Raw genomic sequence first — 19,525 nt, 5'->3', positions numbered from 1 at the left:
TGTGGCATTATCTTGTGGCATTATCATGCTAGTGTGCGAGATTATCCTGGCAGTGCTAGGCACATTGTGTCATTATGCTATTGTGTGTGGCATTATCCTGTGGCATTATCATGCTAGTGTGCGAGATTTTCCTAGCAGTGCTAGGCACATTGTGTCATTATGCTAGTAGTGTGTGGCATTATCCTGTGGCATTATCATGCTAGTGTGCGAGATTATCCTGGCAGTGCTAGGCACATTGTGTCATCTTCATGCTAGTGTGGGAGATTATCCTGGCAGTGCTAGGCACATTGTGTCATTATGCTAGTGTGTGGCATTATCCTGTGGCATTATCATGCTAGTGTGCGAGATTATCCTGGCAGTGCTAGGCACATTGTGTCATTATGCTAGTAGTGTGTGGCATTATCTTGTGGCATTATCATGCTAGTGTGCGAGATTATCCTGGCAGTGCTAGGCACATTGTGTCATTATGCTAGTAGTGTGTGGCATTATCTTTTGGCATTATCATGCTAGTGTGGGAGATTATCCTGGCAGTGCTAGGCACATTGTGTCATCTTCATGCTAGTGTGGGAGATTATCCTGGCAGTGCTAGGCACATTGTGTCATTATGCTAGTAGTGTGTGGCATTATCCTGTGGCATTATCATGCTAGTGTGCGAGATTATCCTGGCAGTGCTAAGCACATTGTGTCATCTTCATGCTAGTGTGCGAGATTATCCTGGCAGTGCTAGGCACATTGTGTCATTATGCTAGTAGTGTGTGGCATTATCTTGTGGCATTATCATGCTAGTGTGCGAGATTATCCTGGCAGTGCTAGGCACATTGTGTCATTATGCTATTGTGTGTGGCATTATCCTGTGGCATTATCATGCTAGTGTGCGAGATTATTCTGGCAGTGCTAGGCACAATGTGTCATCTTCATGCTAGTGTGCGAGATTATCCTGGCAGTGCTAGGCACATTGTGTCATTATGCTAGTAGTGTGTGGCATTATCTTGTGGCATTATCATGCTAGTGTGCGAGATTATCCTGGCAGTGCTAGGCACATTGTGTCATCTTCATGCTAGTGTGCGAGATTATCCTGGCAGTGCTAGGCACATTGTGTCATTATGCTAGTAGTGTGTGGCATTATCTTGTGGCATTATCATGCTAGTGTGTGAGATTATCCTGGCAGTGCTAGGCACATTGTGTCATCTTCATGCTAGTGTGGGAGATTATCCTGGCAGTGCTAGGCACATTGTGTCATTATGCTAGTAGTGTGTGGCATTATCCTGTGGCATTATCATGCTAGTGTGTGAGATTATCCTGGCAGTGTTGGGCATGTTGTGGCATTATAAATCTAGTAGTGTGCAAGATTTTCCTGTGGCATTATCGTGTTAGTGTGCGAGATTATCCTGTGGCATTATCATGCAAATGTGTGAGATTATCCTGGCAGTGCTAGGCACATTGTGTCATCATCATGCTAGTGTGCAAGATTATCCAGGCTGTGCTTGGCACATTGTGTTATTATGCTAGTAGTGTGTGAGATTATCTTGTGGCATCATCATGCTAGTGTGTGAGATTATCCTGGCAGTGTTGGGCACGTTGTGGCATTATCAATCTAGTAGTTTGCAAGATTTTCCTGTGGCATTATTATGCTAATGGGCGAGATTATCCTGGCAGTTCAAGCACGATGTGGCATCATCATGCTAGTGTTTGAGATTATCCTGGGAGTGCTAATCTCATTGTGGCACCATCATGCTAGTGTGCGAGATTATCCTGGCAGTGCTAGGCTCATTGTGGCATCATCATGCTAGTGTGCGAGATTATCCTGCTAGTGCTAGGCACATTGTAGCATCATCATGCTAGTGTGCGAGATTATCCTGGCAGTGCTAGGCACATTGTGTCATTATCATGCTAGTGTGTGAGATTATCCTGGCAGTGCTGGGCACGTTGTGGCATTATGCTAGTAGTGTGTGGCATTATCCTGTGGCATTATCATGCTAGTGTGCGAGATTATCCTGGCAGTGCTAGGCACATTGTGTCATTATGCTAGTAGTGTGTGGCATTATCCTGTGGCATTATCATGCTAGTGTGCGAGATTATCCTGGCAGTGCTAGGCACATTGTGTCATTATGCTAGTAGTGAGTGGCATTATCTTGTGGCATTATCATGCTAATGTGCGAGATTATCCTGGCAGTGCTAGGCACATTGTGTCATTATGCTATTGTGTGTGGCATTATCCTGTGGCATTATCATGCTAATGTGCGAGATTATTCTGGCAGTGCTAGGCACAATGTGTCATCTTCATGCTAGTGTGCGAGATTATCCTGGCAGTGCTAGGCACATTGTGTCATTTTGCTAGTAGTGTGTGGCATTATCTTGTGGCATTATCATGCTAGTGTGCGAGATTATCCTGGCAGTGCTAGGCACATTGTGTCATCTTCATGCTAGTGTGCGAGATTATCCTGGCAGTGCTAGGCACATTGTGTCATCTTCATGCTAGTGTGCGAGATTATCCTGGCAGTGCTAGGCACATTGTGTCATTATGCTAGTAGTGTGTGGCATTATCATGCTAGTGTGCGAGATTATCCTGGCTGTGCTTGGCACATTGTGTTATTATGCTAGTAGTGTGTGAGATTATCCTGTGGCATCATCATGCTAGTGTGTGAGATTATCCTGGCAGTGTTGGGCACGTTGTGGCATTATCAATCTAGTAGTTTGCAAGATTTTCCTGTGGCATTATTATGCTAGTGTGCGAGATTATCCTGGCAGTTCAAGCACGATGTGGCATCATCATGCTAGTGTTTGAGATTATCCTGTGAGTGCTAATCTCATTGTGGCACCATCATGCTAGTGTGCGAGATTATCCTGGCAGTGCTAGGCACATTGTGGCATCATCATGCTAGTGTGCGAGATTATCCTGGCAGTGCTGGGCACGTTGTGGCATTATCATGCTAGTGTGCGAGATTATCCTGGCAGTGCAAGCACGATGTGGCATCATCATGCTTGTGTTTGAGATTATCCTGGCAGTGCTAGGCACATTGTGTCATTATGCTAGTAGTGTGTGGCATTATCTTGTGGCATTATCATGCTAGTGTGTGAGATTATCCTGGCAGTGCTAGGCTCATTGTGTCATCTTCATGCTAGTGTGGGAGATTATCCTGGCAGTGCTTGGCACATTGTGTCATCTTCATGCTAGTGTGGGAGATTATCCTGGCAGTGCTAGGCACATTGTGTCATTATGCTAGTAGTGTGTGGCATTATCTTGTGGCATTATCATGCTAGTGTGCGAGATTATCCTGGCAGTGCTAGGCACATTGTGTCATTATGCTATTGTGTGTGACATTATCCTGTGGCATTATCATGTTAGTGTGCAAGATTATTCTGACAGTGCTAGGCACAATGTGTCATCTTCATGCTAGTGTGCGAGATTATCCTGGCAGTGCTAGGCACATTGTGTCATTATGCTAGTAGTGTGTGGCATTATCTTGTGGCATTATCATGCTAGTGTGCGAGATTATCCTGGCAGTGCTAGGCACATTGTGTCATCTTCATGCTAGTGTGTGAGATTATCCTAGCAGTTCAAGCACGATGTGGCATCATCATGCTAGTGTTTGAGATTATCCTGGGAGTGCTAATCTCATTGTGGCACCATCATGCTAGTGTGCGAGATTATCCTGGCAGTGCTAGGCACATTGTGGCATCATCATGCTTGTGTTTGAGATTATCCTGGCAGTGCTAGGCTCATTGTGGCATCAACATGCTAGTGTGCGAGATTATCCTGGCAGTGCTAGGCACATTGTAGCATCATCATGCTAGTGTGCGAGATTATCCTGGCAGTGCTAGGCACATTGTAGCATCATCATGCTAGTGTGCGAGATTATCCTGGCAGTGCTAGGCACATTGTGTCATTATCATGCTAGTGTGTGAGATTATCCTGGCAGTGTTGGGCATGTTGTGGCACAATCTTCCGTCCGTTTGCCAGGGCAGAACAAGAGCTTCGATCTTGCGGCGGCTATTATTCCTCCTATGTCTCGGCCTGTCACGCGATTTAAGAAGTGTAGCCAGTGCCAGCGTGCAATTTCCCTTAAGGACTCAAGTCGGTTCCTCAAGTGCCTTGGGCCAGAACATCATCCGAAGTCGTGCGAGCGCTGTGCTACTCTTCAACCTCGAGCCCTTACACATCGTCATCTTTTGGTGGAGAAGCTGTTCGGGATGGATTCTTTCTCCGATCTCTCAAAATCGAAGACGCCTTCGGCCTCACCTTCAACTGAGATTCCTCCTGCTTCTACTGTTTCCACCTCGATCCTCATCAGACCTTCGTCGTTTGCAGCGGCTCTCTCTTCAATGACATCTGCTGTATCTTCCCCTGTTTCTTCAGGTCAGATAGCTCAGCAGAAAGTTCCTGCGGTGGTACTCAAAGTGCCTAAGACTTCTAAGTCGAAGCACAATTACACTGCCTCGGTGGAACCTCCAGCCAAAGCAGGTGGTCCGGTTTCAGACGCAGATCCATCCTTGCCGGCTTCTTTCCAGACCATGTTGGAGAAGCAATTCATTCAGTTCCTTACTAATATGGGACTAAAGCTTCTTCCTCTCATCCAGCCTGGGCATTCAGCGGACTCCCGCGAGGTCGAGCCGCTTCCTTTGCCTCAGTCTGAACTTACACACTCTTTGCAGGGAGCAGAGTCTCTGTGAGTGTCTGGTCTGGTATCCAAACACGTGAAGCAAGGAGCAGAATCTTTGCAAGTACCTTGGCAGGAATCCTCACACTCTATCCAAGGACAGAGGCTTTGGGAGTGCATCGAGGTTCCTCCATCTAGCCTCTGGAGCTTCACTCTACAGCCTCCAGTCCTATCCATTCTTTGGTGGCATTGGCTGCTTCTGTCTCTGAGGCGAAGTCTCCTCGATCTTCGAGATCTGCTTCGAAGCATCGTTCTCACTTACGATCGAGGCCTTCATCGAGGCATAATTCCAGGCATAGTTCTTCTTCTAAAGCATCTAACTAAGCATCGCACTACTCCTACTTTGACTAGACCGCCGACTCCTCGCTCGAGGTCTCCACTTCCGAACCTCGAGGATGCAGCGGTTTCAATTGTTTCATCCAAGTCTCCATATTCTTTTGATGCCTTTTTTCCTGCGGAAGCTTCATCTTCGACCCAGGCTCCCTCGGCATCCTCGAGTCCTTCTCGAGGCAAAGCATTGGCAGATCAGCTATCATTCTCATCTTTTCTTCGTTAGATGGCTATTGACTTGGATCTTCAATTAGATGCTGGTTCCAAATACTCTAAGGAGTACCTCGAAGTCATGCATCTCCCTCAACCTCCGGCAGAGTCTTAATCTTCCTCTTCACAAGCTTTTGTCTTAGACTTTTGTTCGATGCTTGGAGACCCCTTATACCATACTGGCTGTTCTAGGCAAATTGGACTCTAGATATAAAACTGTACATCGCAAAGGGTTTGACAACTCACAGTTATCTCATTAGTCCCTGCTGGTCGAGTCCTCCTTGAAGAGGTCCCTTCCTTCCAAGGTTTATGCCACCGTTCCTCCTGGAAGGGAAGGGAAAACTATGAACAAATTCAGACGTCGCATCTATCAAAATGCCATGATTTCCTCTAAAGTCCTCAATTATAATTTCCATTTTATTACTTACCGTATTTGCCGGCGTATAAGATGACTTTTCAGTACCTTAAAATCCTCCCCAAAGTCGGGGGTCGTCTTATACGCCGGGTACTGTTTACATGCCCTTACTTTACATTAGAGAGCTGCACGGGGACGCCCCTAGGGTCGCAGGGATCCCGTGGGGACGCCCCCTAGGGTCGCGGGGATCCCATGGGGACGCCTCCGAGGGTCGCGGGGCTCCTGCGGGGCTGGATGCTCAGTCTTCTGGATGTACGCGGCTCTTCTTCTCCCTACCTTCTCTGCTTGCAGCACAGAGCCGAACGGAAGTCTTCCCGACGTCAGCGCTGACGTCGGAGGGGAGGGAGGGCTTAAACAAAGCTTAAACAAAGCCCTCCCTCCCTCCGACGTCAGCGCTGACGTCGGGAAGACTTCCGTTCGGCTCTGTGCTGCAGGCAGGGCAGATAAGGAGAAGGAGAGTAGCCTCGCGGTTCGAGTGGCTACCAAGAGAGAGGGGCGGCCGCCCCGCCCCGGTTGCAGCACAGCCGGCCAGGTTCCCTTACTTTTGTGGCACTTCCCCGACCGACCGATAACAGCCCGGGTCCGACAATCCTCCCTGCCCTGTAGCCGCGAATCTAAATTACCTTCTTACAGCAGCTGTAAGAAGGTAATTTAGATTCGCGGTTAAGGGCAGGGAGGTTTGTCGGACCGGGGCTGTTGTCGGTCGGTCGGGGAAGTGCCACAAAAGTAAGGGGACCTGGCCGGCTGTGCTGCACCCGGGGCGGTAGAGAAGGTGTGCGGAAGAAGGGGTAGTCTTATACGGCGAGTATATAACAAAACTCTATATTTTAACTAAAAGTTGGGGGGTCGTCTTATACGCCCAGTCGTCTTATACGCCGGCAAATACGGTATTTTAAGTTCCTCATTTCTCTATTACCAAAATTCTTGACTTATTTGGATACTCAAAAGCACTTTGAATTTCAAGAAGTCCTTGCTTCTTTATCACTCTGTTCTCCTTCCGATTATTAAGGACTCAAAAATCAGTCTCAACGTTATTTCAAATTATCGTCCAATAGCCAATCTTCCTTTTTTAGCAAAACTAACAGAAAAAGTAGTATTTCAGCAATTGTCAGACTTCGTTGACAAAACTCGGGTTTTGCATCCTAACCAATCAGGATTTCGTAAAAATCATTCAACAGAGCATTCCCTTGTAGGTCTCGTCACATCTATTCACTATTATTTGGACCAACATAAATCTGTCATACTCATTTCCCTAGATTTAGCAGCAGCATTTGACACAATTGACCATCATTTACTACTTCAACGACTCTCCTCCATCGGTCTAAATGACCAAGTTCTTGAATGGCTTCGATCGTATTTTACAGATAGATTCTCAACGGTGTACTTCAAAAATTCTTTTTCAGAACCTTATCAAGTTCCGCAAGGTTCTATACTGTCTCCTTTACTGTTTAACATCTACTTGGCCCCTCTTTTAACCCTTTGTCAGTCCATCGGGTTCACAGTATATGCTTATGCAGATGATTTTCAACTTCTGCACACTATTGATCCCACAAGTTCACACGACATTTCTAACATTAACCAAAAGCTAGCCAACATCCATGACTGGCTAAATGTCAATAAACTATCCCTAAGCATCAACAAAACTACTACTGTGCTCTTTTCAGGGAAAGAAGGGATACAACTTATTAACCCAATCTTAATCGATAATAAGCCGCTCAATCAAACTAACAACACAAAAATTCTGGGAGTACTAATAGATAATAAACTCACGTTTCGTTCGCAAATCAGTGCATTAGTTAAAAATTGTTTCTACAAGTTGAGGATGATACGATCACTAGTCCCCTTCCTTGATAAACTCTCCCTTAATACACTAGTTCATTCCCTAGTAATGTCTAAACTAGATTATTGTAATTCTTTATTAAAAGGCGCATATTTAAAAGATATAAGGCGTCTTCAATTTATACAAAACACAGCAATAAAGATAATTTCAGGCTCAAAAAAATTTGACCATGTTACATCTTTACTGCAAAAAGCTCACTGGTTGCCAATAACATATAGGATTACATATAAAATAGCTCTTCTAGTCTTCAAGACAATACAGACCAACACACCGGCATTTATAGATAGGCTTCTGATTCCACATAACTCATCGAGAGTTCTTAGATCATCTTCACAATTTACCCTTAACGTTCCTTCCTTGAAAATTATCGGAACACGCCGTGCTTCTATCTTTTCTGTAACAGCTCCAATGACTTGGAATTCTCTTCCTTTATATATAAGACTTGAACAAGATTTGCAGAAATTTAAGAGTAGCTTAAAGTGCCTTCTTTTTAAAGAAGCCTTTAACTGAAAATATAACGATTTCTGCCATCTCCAAAACAAGATTTCCAATAGCTCTCTTATTCAACCCCCTTCTGCCAGCAATCCTCTTCTTCTACCCTCCTAATTTACTTCCCTTATATGTACTTTTTCTTCAAAAAATTGTATTTCCTCCCCTCTTTCCTATTGTTTCCCGTGGTTTTAAAAAGCAATTACCCATGTAGGTCTGATTAATGTATTATGTATAAGTGATTTCTCTAAAATCATATTTTTATTTTTTGTACAACGCTTTGTAATTTGGAAAAGCGTTCAATCAAATAATATGAATAAACTTGATTGAAACTTGATTGATCACAACTCCGCTTACATCTCCTCCAGTCATCTTACGATGCCTTCGAGTTATCTGCCCTGGCAGCTGCCCTGTGGCCATGCTTCGCTTTGACTGGCTTCGTACCATTGACATGGACCCTAATCTTCAGGATCGCTTGGCTAATATTTCTTGTGCGGGCAATGACCACTTTGATGAATCTATCGAGGCAGCCACCAAGAAATTGTCTGAACATGAAAAATATTTTGCTTCTATTTTCAGACCTAAGCCAAAGCCAGCTCCTGCCAAACCTACACGCCCTGCTCCTTACAATCGCCCTCCTCTTGAAAAACAGCAGCCTCAGAAGCAACAAAAACCTCACCCTTCTGCTGCACCTAAGGCTATTCAGCCTTTCTGACTGTTTAAAACAGAGCATAACCTCTACCGTTCTGACTCTGACTTCTCTTCCCCCTATAGGAGGTCGTCTCCATCATTTTTACCACCGATGGATGACTATTACATCCAACCTCTGGGTGCTCACCATCATCAGGGAAGGATACTCTCTTCATTTCACTCAGGTTCCACCAGAGCTTCCTCCAAGAGAGTATCCTTCCAGTCCTTCCCAGACCGCCCTTCTTCTTCAGGAAGCTCAAGCTCTGCTTCGTCTCCATGCCATCGAATCAGTTCCTTTTGAACAGCAGAACAGGGGTTTTTACTCCCATTACATCCTTGTTCCGAAGAAGACAGGCAATCTGCGGCCCATTCTGGAGCTCAGGGCACTCAACAAATTTTTGGTCAAAAAAAAATTTTGAATGTTGTCCCTGGCATCCCTTTATCCCCTTCTCGAGCAGAACAACTAGTTATGCTCTCTGGATCTCAAGGAGGTCTACACTCATATCCCCATTCATCCGGCCTCTCGTCAATATCTCAGATTTCGGGTAGGGAATCTACATTATCAATACAATGTGCTGTCTTTTTGCCTGGCTTCATCTCCCAGAATGTTCACCAAGTGCCTGGTAGTGGTAACAGCAGCTCTACAGAACCTTGGTCTATTTCTACCTAGACAACTGGCTCATCAAAGATTCAACATCTCAAGGGGTTATTGTAGCGATCTAACGGACTACCTGGTTCCTACAAAGTTTGGGATTCGAAATCAACTTTCCCAAATCCCAACTTCAGCCTTCACAGAATCTACAATTCATTGGAGCTGTTCTGGACACTGTCCAACTCGCAGCATTCCTCCCTCAACAACGTCTGGAAGCTCTTCTTCAACTCTGTCATACAGTGTCCTCCCGGTCTTCCATCTCAGCGAGACACATGATGGTACTCCTAGGTCACATGGCCTCCACAGTACACGTGACTCCTTTTGCCAGACTTCACATCAGAATTCCTCAGTGGACCCTGGCATCTCAATGGACGCAGGTTTGCGACCCACTTTCTCGACACATAACAGTCTCTTCTTCATTGAAGCAGTCTCTCCGTTGGTGGATGCTCTCTTCCAATCTCTCCAGAGGCTTGCTTTTTCAAATGCCTCCTCATCAGAAGGTCCTCACGACAGATTCTTCGACCTACGCTTGGGGTGCTCATCTCGATGGTCTCCGTACTCAAGGCTGGACCAGTACAGATCTGTACTGGACCAGTACAAATCGTCAGTGTCATATCAATCTGTTGGAACTCAGAGCGATCCTCAAGACTCTCAACACTTTTCAACATCTTCTTCACGACCAGGTAATCCTCATTCGGACGGACAACCAAGTCGCCATGTATTATGTCAACAAACAGGGAGGGACAGGATCTGCCTTCCTTTGTCAAGAAGCTCTGAAGGTTTGGGACTGGGCAATCTGCCACAACACCTTCCTCAAAGCTGTCTAAATCCAAGCGGCGAAGAATTGCTTGGTGGACAACTTGAGTCGTCTTCTGCAACCTCACGAATGGACACTCCATTCCTCGCCTCTTCATCACATTTTTTCCCAGTGGGGAACACCTCAGATAGACCTCTTTGCAGCTCCTCACAACTACAAACTGCCTCGGTTCTGCTCCAGGATATACTCTCCTTATCGCCTCGAGGCAAATACTTTTTTTCTGGAATATACGAATCTCTTCCTATATGCATTCCCTCCATTCCCTCTCATTCTCAAGACTCTGGTCAAGTTGAAGAACGATCATGCCACCATGATTGTAATCGCTCCTCGGTGGCCGAGACAACTCTGGTACTCCCTTCTACTTCAACTCAGCAGCAGGGAGCCAAACCTTCTACCAGTTTTTCCTTCTCTGCTTACACAGAGTCAAGGATCTGCTTCATCCCAACCTGCAGTCTCTACACCTGACAGCCTAGTACCTCTCAACATAACCCCTCTTCAGTTTTCTCAATCTGTAAGAGACGTTTTAGAAGCTTCTAGAAAGCTTACAACTAGACAATGCTATCACCAAAAATGGACTAGATTTTCTACATGGTGTTTTTGTCATCATAAGGAGCCTCAGCATTTCTGTGATTTCCAGATTTATGAAAGGTCTCTTCAATGTCAAACCTCCTCTCAAACCGCCTCTTGTGCTTTGGGACCTCAATGTTGTTCTTGCTCAACTGATGAAGCCTCTGTTTGAACCAATTGACAAGGCTCATCTGAAGTATCTCACTTGGAAAGTGGTGTTTCTCATTGCCCTCACTTCTGCTTGACGAGTCAGTGAGTTGCAAGCCTTAGTTGCTGATCCACCTTTCACGGTGTTTCATCATGATAAGGTGGTCCTACGTACTCATCCAAAATTCCTCCCTAAAGTGGTATTGGAATTTCATCTCAACCAATCCATTGTTCTTCAAGTGTTCTTTCCGAAGCCTCATTCTCATCCTGGAGAAGTAGCTCGTCATACTCTGGACTGTAAACGTGCTTTGGCCTTCTATTTGGAACGCACCAAACAACATAGCACTGCTCCTCAAGTTTTTGTCTCCTTTGATCCAAACAAGTTGGGACATCCTATCTCTAAGAGTACCATTTCCAACTGGATGGCTGCATGTATCTCATTCTGCTATGCCCAGGCTGGATTACCCCGACACAGTAGAGTCACAGCCCATAAAGTCACAGCAATGGCAGCTTCCGTAGCTTTCCTCAGATCTACTCCTATTGGGGAAATTTGCAAGGCTGCTACTTGGTCCTCGGTTCATACTTTCATGTCTCACTATTGTCTGTATACTTTCTCCAGACGGGATGGACAGTTTGGCCAAACAGTATTACAAAATTTATTCTCCTAAATTGCCAACACTCACACCATCCCATTCTGGTTATCTTGGACGTCACCCATATGTAAGAATAGGCTGCCTGCTTGTCCTGTGATAAAGCACTGTTACTTACCGTAACAGGTGTTATCCAGGGACAGCAGGCAGCTTTTCTCATAACCCACCCACCTCTCCTGGTTGGCTTCTCTGCTAGCTATCTGAACTGAGGAGACGCGCCCTATGCTGGGCGGGAAGGCACTTGTGCATGCGCGGTGCGGTTGACTCAAACTTCTGGTTTCTTCAAGCAAGTCTGCTTGCGAGTTTCCACATCCGGGATCCGCTGATGACGTCACCCATATGTGAGAATAGCTGCCTGCTGTCCCTGGATAACACCTGTTACGATAAATAACTGTGCTTTTTCCTACCTTTGTTATCTGGTCATTATTCAAATCTTATTGGTCCCAGGCTCTGGTTGTCTTCTGATAACTTGCTTGCCAGGGTCTCCTTCTTTCTTCTTTCTCTGTGCTAACCATCCATCTGCCATCTCTGTCCTCCCCTTCTGTTTCCCTTCCCTCCCCCAGAGGTCTGGCATCTTTCTTTTTTTTTTGTCTCCATCAACAGATCCACCTTTTCTTAACTACCCTTTCATCCAGCATCTCTCCCTCCTTCCCCACCACCCTAGGGTCCAACATCTCTCTTTCTTTTCTCAACTACCCTCCTATCCAGTATCTCTATCCTCCCTCCACATCATCCCTTGTGTCCAACTTCTTTCCCTTTCTGTTCCTTCCCTCCCTAAATCCCATTGTCCACCATCTCTCTCCCACTCCTCTGTTTTTAGACCCATTATTTCTTCCCCCCGAAGTCTGGCATATGCACATCTCTTTGAACCTCCCTCCTCTCTTCTACACCAGGGCCCTCCTCCCCCGAAAGCCTGTCCCCCCTGAAGGCCTCCACCATCCCCTCCGAAGGCCTGCACCCCACCCCTGAAGACCTGCACCTCATCCTGAAGGCCTGCTTGTCCCCCCTGAAGGCCTGCACCCCCCCACTGAAGGCCTGCACCCCATCCCTGAAGGCCTGCCTGTCCCCCCTGAATGTCTGCATCCCACCCCTGAAGGCCTGTCTGTCCCCCCTGAATGTCTGCACCCCACCCCTGAAGGCCTGTCGTTCCCCCAAAGGACTACCCTCCCCCCCGGAAGGCCTGTGTGTTCCTCCCTGACCTCCTGCATATCCCTTTACCTAATTTTAGCAGGGAACAGCCTGCAGAGAGGATCGTCAGTACTTTAGCAATCCTTGCAGGTTGCCATAGACCACAGGAGCTGTCGCACAAACGTAAGGAAGTTCTTCTTCACCCAGAGGGTGTTAGAAAACTGGAACACTCTTCCGGAGCCTGTCATAGGGAAAACACCCTCCAGGGATTCAAGCCATACGCTGGTAGGGCTAGTGTCAGTTAGGGCACTAGTCAGTTAGGGCACTGGGGGTAACATTAATCGCATGGGTTAGGGACTGGCTTAGGGGTAGACGTCAGAGGGTGGTGGTTAACGGTACCCTCTCCGATACGATGGTGATCAGCGGAATGCCGCAGGGCTCGGTCTTGGGCCCAATCCTATTTAACATCTTCCTAAGTGACGCCAAACTATGCAACCTAGTAGGCAAAAGCTCAACGGACGAAAGCACAGTGCCCGACAAAAGCTCAATGCTTGACAGTATGACGCAGGACCTACTCCTGCTGGAGCATTGGTCAAAGACTTGGCAACTAAGTTTCAATGCCAAAAAATGCAAGGTAATGCACCTTGGTGGCAAAAATCCATGCAGGACTTACACCCTAAATGGCGAGATCCTACAAGGACTGTAGCAGAACGCGACTTGGGCGTGATCATTAGCGAAGACATGAAGACTGCCAATCAGGTGGAGAAAGCTTCCTCCAGGGCTAGGCAAATCATGGGTTGTATCCGTAGAAGGTTCGTCAGCCGTAAGCCCCAGGTTATTATGCCATTGTACAGATCAATGGTGAGACCCTATCTGGAATACTGTGTGCAATTCTGGAGGCCGCATTATCAAAAGGATGAGCGGAGAGTTGAGTCGGTTCAGTGAATGGCCACCAGAATGGTTTCAGGACTCAAGGATCTCCCGTATGAGGAACGGCTGGATAAGTTGCAGCTATACTCACTCGAAGAACGCAGAGAGAAAGGAGACATGATAGAGACGTTCAAATATGTCACGGGCCGTATCGAGGTGGAAGAAGATCTCTTTTTTCTTAAAGGACCCACGGCGACAAGAGGGCATCCGTGGAAAATCAAGGGTGGGAAATTTCATGGTTATACCAGAAAATATTTCTTCACTGAAAGGGTGGTTGATCGCTGGAATAATCTTCCACAACAGGTAATTGAGGCCAGCAGCGTGCCAGATTTTAAGAAAAGATGGGATTGGCATGTGGGATCTCTTCATGGAGGTAGATAGGGGGTGGGTCTTTGGAGTGAGCAGACTGGATGGGCCGTGGCCCTTTTCTGCCATCATTTTCTATGTTTCTATGTTTCTAGGGCCGCTGCGTGAGCGGACTGCTGGTCATGATGGGCCACTAGGCTGACCCAGCAGTGGCAATTCTTATGTTCTTATGTTGTTAAGACAGTTCCTGAGGCCCATGGCAACCTTCAAGGATCACTAAAGTACTGGCGATCCTCTCTGCAGGCTGCTTCCTGCTAAAATTAGGTAAAGGGATGTGCGGGAGGCCAGATTGAAAGTCGGACAGCGCAGAAGGGAAACCGCATGGCTAAGCTATGATCTTCTCAGGTGTTTTCACCTGGATATGGCTAAGATTTCTAAACTCTCATGGTAGGAACCCCCACAACCAAAAGGAAGCAGCTGTGGCTCACCAGGCAAAAGCCATGTGCTCATTTTCCAAAGGTCATGGGTTCAAAACCCAGCACATATTTTAATTGTGGCATTCTACCTTAAAGGTGCACCTTGATTATCTCACAATGAGGTCAGCATTGTGCATCTGCACACCTCAATTTGCAATGAAGTAGAAGCCATGCTAAGGTCTGTATCTGTTTTTAAGCTTTTGCAAATGAAGTTATGTATGCAATCTATATATATTTTTTCATGTGTTTTCTTTGCTTTCAAGAATGAGCTGCTTGGAGCACTGTTTAGTCAGAAAACAAGGGTAGCTTTTTAGCAAGAAACCTAAAGCTTTGTTTTTCTGTGCTGTGTTTCAGTTAATAGATATTTTAATAATAATAATAAGTTTAATCTTCTATACCGCCATTACCCAAGAGTTCTAGGCGGTTTACACCATAAGAAACTGAACAATCAGTGAAGTACATGTCAGGATTAAAAGTTAGTAAAATAATTACAATGTTAAAAAGACCTAATTATGTGATAAATTTGTCAAACAAAGCAGACTTTCCTCTAATTAGCAAATAGCATTGCTATTTGTCCACAAAAATAGAAGGTTTTGTATGCAATATATCTGTTTGATGTGCCCTGTTTATGTGGTGCCTTATTACCGTATTTTCACGCATATAACGCGCGCGTTATACGCGTTTTTACCTACCGCGCATACCCCTCGCGCGTTATATGCGTGAGCGCGGTATACAAAAGTTTTAAAACATAGTTCCCACCCCGCCCGACGCCCGATTCACCTCCCCAGCAGGACCGCTCGCACCCCCACCCCGAACGACCGCTCGCACGCGCTCCCACCCGCACCCGCATCCACGATCGGAGCAAGAGGGAGCCCAAGCCCTCTTGCCCGGCCGACTCCCCGACGTCCGATACATCCCCCCCTCCCCGGCAGGACCACTCGCACCCCCACCCCGAAGGACCGCCGACTTCCCGACAATATCGGGCCAGAAGGGAGCCCAAACCCTCCTGGCCACGGCGACCCCCTAACCCCACCCCGCACTACATTACGGGCAGGAGGGATCCCAGGCCCTCCTGCCCTCGACGCAAACCCCCCTCCCTCGAACGACCGCCCCCCCCCCAGAACCTCCGACCGCCCCCCCAGCCGACCCGCGACCCCCCTGGCGACCCCCACGACCCCCCCACCCCCCTTCCCCGTACCTTTGGTAGTTGGGCCAGAAGGGAGCCCAAACCCTCCTGGCCACGGCGATCCCCTAACCCCACCCCGCACTACATTACGGGCAGGAGGGATCCCAGGCCCTCCTGCCCTCGACGCAAACCCCCCTCCCCCCCAACGACCGCCCCCCCCAAGAACCTCCGACCGCCCCCCCAGCCGACCCGCGACCCCCCTGGCGACCCCCACGACCCCCCCACCCCCCTTCCCCGTACCTTTGGTAGTTGGCCGGACAGACGGGAGCCAAACCCGCCTGTCCGGCAGGCAGCCAACGAAGGAATGAGGCCGGATTGGCCCATCCATCCTAAAGCTCCGCCTACTGGTGGGGCCTAAGGCGCGTGGGCCAATCAGAATAGGCCCTGGAGCCTTAGGTCCCACCTGGGGGCGCGGCCTGAGGCACATGGGCCCAACCCGACCATGTGCCTCAGGCCGCGCCCCCAGGTGGGACCTAAGGCTCCAGGGCCTATTCTGATTGGCCCACGCGCCTTAGGCCCCACCAGTAGGCGGAGCTTTAGGATGGATGGGCCAATCCGGTCTCATTCCTTCGTTGGCTGCCTGCCGGACAGGCGGGTTTGGCTCCCGTCTGTCCGGCCAACTACCAAAGGTACGGGGAAGGGGGGTGGGGGGGTCGTGGGGGTCGCGGGTCGGCTGGGGGGCGGTCGGAGGTTCTTGGGGGGGGGCGGTCGTTGGGGGGAGGGGGGTTTGCGTCGAGGGCAGGAGGGCCTGGGATCCCTCCTGCCCGTAATGTAGTGCGGGGTGGGGTTAGGGGGTCGCCGTGGCCAGGAGGATTTGGGCTCCCTCCTGGCCCGATATTGTTGGGGAGTCAGCGGTCCTTCGGGGGGGAGGGATGTATCGGACGTCGGGGGGGCATCAGGCTTTCAGGATGGGGACAGACCTTCAAGGGGGGACAGTGCACGGAAGTCAGGGGGGGTGAACGGAGAGTCGGGACAGCGCACGGAAAGTCAGGGCGGGCGAAAGGAGCGTCGGGCAGCATGCGCGGTATACCCGTGAGCGCGGTATACCAAAGTTTTTGTACATATCATCGTGATTTCTGCGCGCTATACCCGTGTGCGCGTTTTATACGGGTGCGCGTTATTTGCGTGAAAATACGGTAAATGTATTTTGAGCTTAATAAAGCAAAAATAAAAACCCAGAGAACTATTTAGCAGATCACATTAAGGACGTCCAAACTGTGCCTAAGTTTCGGCCATAGAACTCAGGTCTATCTGAAGCCCAAACTATGCTCAAAAAATAGACCTCCTTTATAATGTGTGTAGGACCTGGTTTTACAATTGCTACGCAGCTTGCTAGCTCACTCTGTAGCACATTGGTTAAACCTATAGCCTTCTATCTTAATGTTGCTGGTTTGAATCCCAGCCACTCTCTGATGGAAGAGAAATAAATAAAAGCATTAAACAGATCCAACTCCCAGTATCACAATTATAATGAAAAACTCCATAAAATCACCATTCTAATAATGTCATAATAATAAACTATTATAACATTAAGGACATTGTTTGGATGTATAACTCTCACCTAAAACTTTAGGTGCGCTTTGCAGAATCAGGGTCTAAGTGACTTATAGCTGAAAAGGTAGTGTTAAGACGATAAGAACTACAGTATCAAAATAGAAAAGGGGGGAAGGGAAAATACAAAAGGTGTAGTCTTCCTGCACAACCAGTCATACCCGGCCAGCGTCAGAAAAAAGAAATGTTTAAAGTTCTTTCTTAAACTGAATTAAATATTTTTAAAGTCTAAGGTGAGTTGGTGGAAGATTCCAAAGTTCAAGTCCATGTACAGAAAAAATAGAACAACAATTAGTTTCACATATTATTTGGCAAAAAGAAGAGACAATGAGACAAATTTCATGAACAGATTTGAGTAGTATCTAGATGGATAACATAGAAACATAGAAGATGACGGCAGAAAAGGGCTACAGCCCATCAAGTCTTCCCACTCTGCTTACCCACCCCCTGTCTATGCCCTAATGACCCAATTTCCTTATCTTGACCCTCGTAGGGATCCCACATGGGTATCCCATTTATTCTTAAAGTCTGGCACGCTGTCTGCCTCGATCACCTGCACTGGAAGCTTGTTCCAATGATCAACCACTCTCTCTGTGAAGAAATACTTTCTGGTGTCGCCATGAAATTTTCTGCCCCTGAGTTTGAGCGGGTGCCTTCTTGTGGCCGAGGGTCCCTTGAGAAAGAAAATATCATCTTCCACTTCGACACGTCCCGTGAGGTACTTAAATGTTTCGAACATGTCTCCTCTCTCCCTACGTTCCTCGAGAGTGTAGAGCTGCAATTTGTTAAAAATCTACTTAAGTATGTTTATTGTAAACATTGCCAGAGGTTGTGGTAAGAGTGGATAGAGTAGCTGGTTTTAAGAAAGGTTTGGACAAGTTCCTGGAGGAAAAGTCCATAGTCTGTTATTGAGAAAGACATGGGGGGAAGCCACTGCTTGCCCTGGATTGGTAGCATGGAATATTGCTACTCCTTGGGTTTTAGTCAGGTACTAGTGACCTGGATTGGCAACCATGAGAAGGGGCTACTGGGCTTGATGGACCATTGGTCTGACCCAGTAAGGCTATTCTTATGTTCTTATGATATCCTGCTTAATGCAAGAGGTCAAAGTGGCTTACAAATTTAAAATAAACAAAAACATAACATAAGTGTAAAGTACAAAGGAGTTTCCGCAGCTCGGATTTTGAATAATAGTAATACAATTTTATAGGTTATCCTTTTCTTACTTGGATGTTTGGCAATCATCAAGTTCTGATTGTTGTCAGATTCATATCTAGTGGCTGTGAGGAAGGAATTCTACTTACCGTATTTTTCGCTCCATAAGACACACTTTTTCCACCCCTAAAAAGGCACGGAGCAGGACCAGGCAGGAAGCGCAAAGGTCGCGCTCCTGCATTGTGCTGCTTTGCTACCAAAGCCAGCCATCCAGCAGGAGAGCACACTGGACAACTACAACTTTAAAAAGGTGGCTGCGGGCAGCTTCTGGCTGCAGGGACTGCTTTGAGCTTTGGGCTGCAGGCGGGCTCCTTCGGCTGCGGGCTGCTTCAGGCTGTGGGTGGGCTGCTTCAGGCTTCCCAACACCAGACCACCAGACGCACCTCCCTGTAGAGGAGGAAATTTTTTTTCCTTGGTTTTACCTCCTCTACAAGGGTGTGCATCTTATGGATGGGTGCGTCTTATAGAATGAAAAAATGATATATCATTGTGTTCACTAATTCTCCTTCTGCTTTGTTATGAGAAATACTGATTGGCCAAGGAGCATAACATCCTGTGTGACAGAGCTCAGTTTAATGCTCTGAATCTTCACCTGCTGGTAGATGGTCTTAAGCTACAAGTCTCTGGATTCATGTGCTGTAACTAAAAGAAAGAAAATTATCAGGGAAGACTTAATTTTTCCTTAGTAAATAATCAGGCTAGAGTTATTTAACGTATGTTAATATGCATTAGTGCATATTACTGGAGTTCAGTATTTGTTAGCCTAGTCATTTAAGAAGCCTGATATTGAACTGACATTTTTTTCTTTCACAGAATTTTAAAGAAGTGTTGTTTGGAATCAGAATACTGAAGAAATGAGTCATCCAGGTTATGTTACTGCACCACCGTATTCTCAGGCCCAGCCAGGGATGGGAAGCTTTCCCACAGGCTTTGGAACTTCTTCTTCTGCTCCGCTGTATGGACACTATTCAGCATCTCAATCTAGTAAGAAACTACTGTTGTAATGCACTTGTAAGCTGTAATGAAGCAGCCACTTGGCTTGCTCATCAGTGAGAGGAAATGAGGTGGTGAGGCTAGACCTGGCATTGTTTGGAAGGGTAATACCTTTCCTAGCTTTTTGCTCCCCCTGTGCTGTTCCCAGATTTCTGCTATTCTCTGATTGCCCTCAAGCCACCAGAAGAGCAGCACTTATCAGTGCCTATTTCCTCCACCAGCAAGATTTACTTTGCAGTTTAACATGCATGAAAGCAGTATCTTGTAGGACCTCT

General features: G+C 47.1%; 1 protein-coding gene across 2 annotated transcripts in view; it reads left to right on the top strand.

Moving 5' to 3' along the window:
- The window catches only part of SEC24D (SEC24 homolog D, COPII coat complex component), a 255,374-nt gene that overhangs the window by 5,038 nt on the left and 230,811 nt on the right, over window positions 1-19,525 (top strand). For both annotated transcript variants that reach the window (XM_033938041.1, XM_033938046.1), the window contains exon 2: window positions 19,071-19,241. In XM_033938041.1, coding sequence (XP_033793932.1) covers window positions 19,112-19,241 — 130 coding nt within the window. In that variant the 5' untranslated portion in view covers window positions 19,071-19,111. The remainder of the gene's footprint in view (window positions 1-19,070; window positions 19,242-19,525) is intronic.

The sequence above is a fragment of the Geotrypetes seraphini genome, chromosome 1 (assembly GCF_902459505.1).
Source record: "Geotrypetes seraphini chromosome 1, aGeoSer1.1, whole genome shotgun sequence".
In the NCBI taxonomy this organism is placed as follows: Eukaryota; Metazoa; Chordata; class Amphibia; order Gymnophiona; family Dermophiidae; genus Geotrypetes; species Geotrypetes seraphini.
Note: the sequence above shows the minus strand (reverse complement) of the source record. Positions and strands in the feature narration are given on the sequence as shown.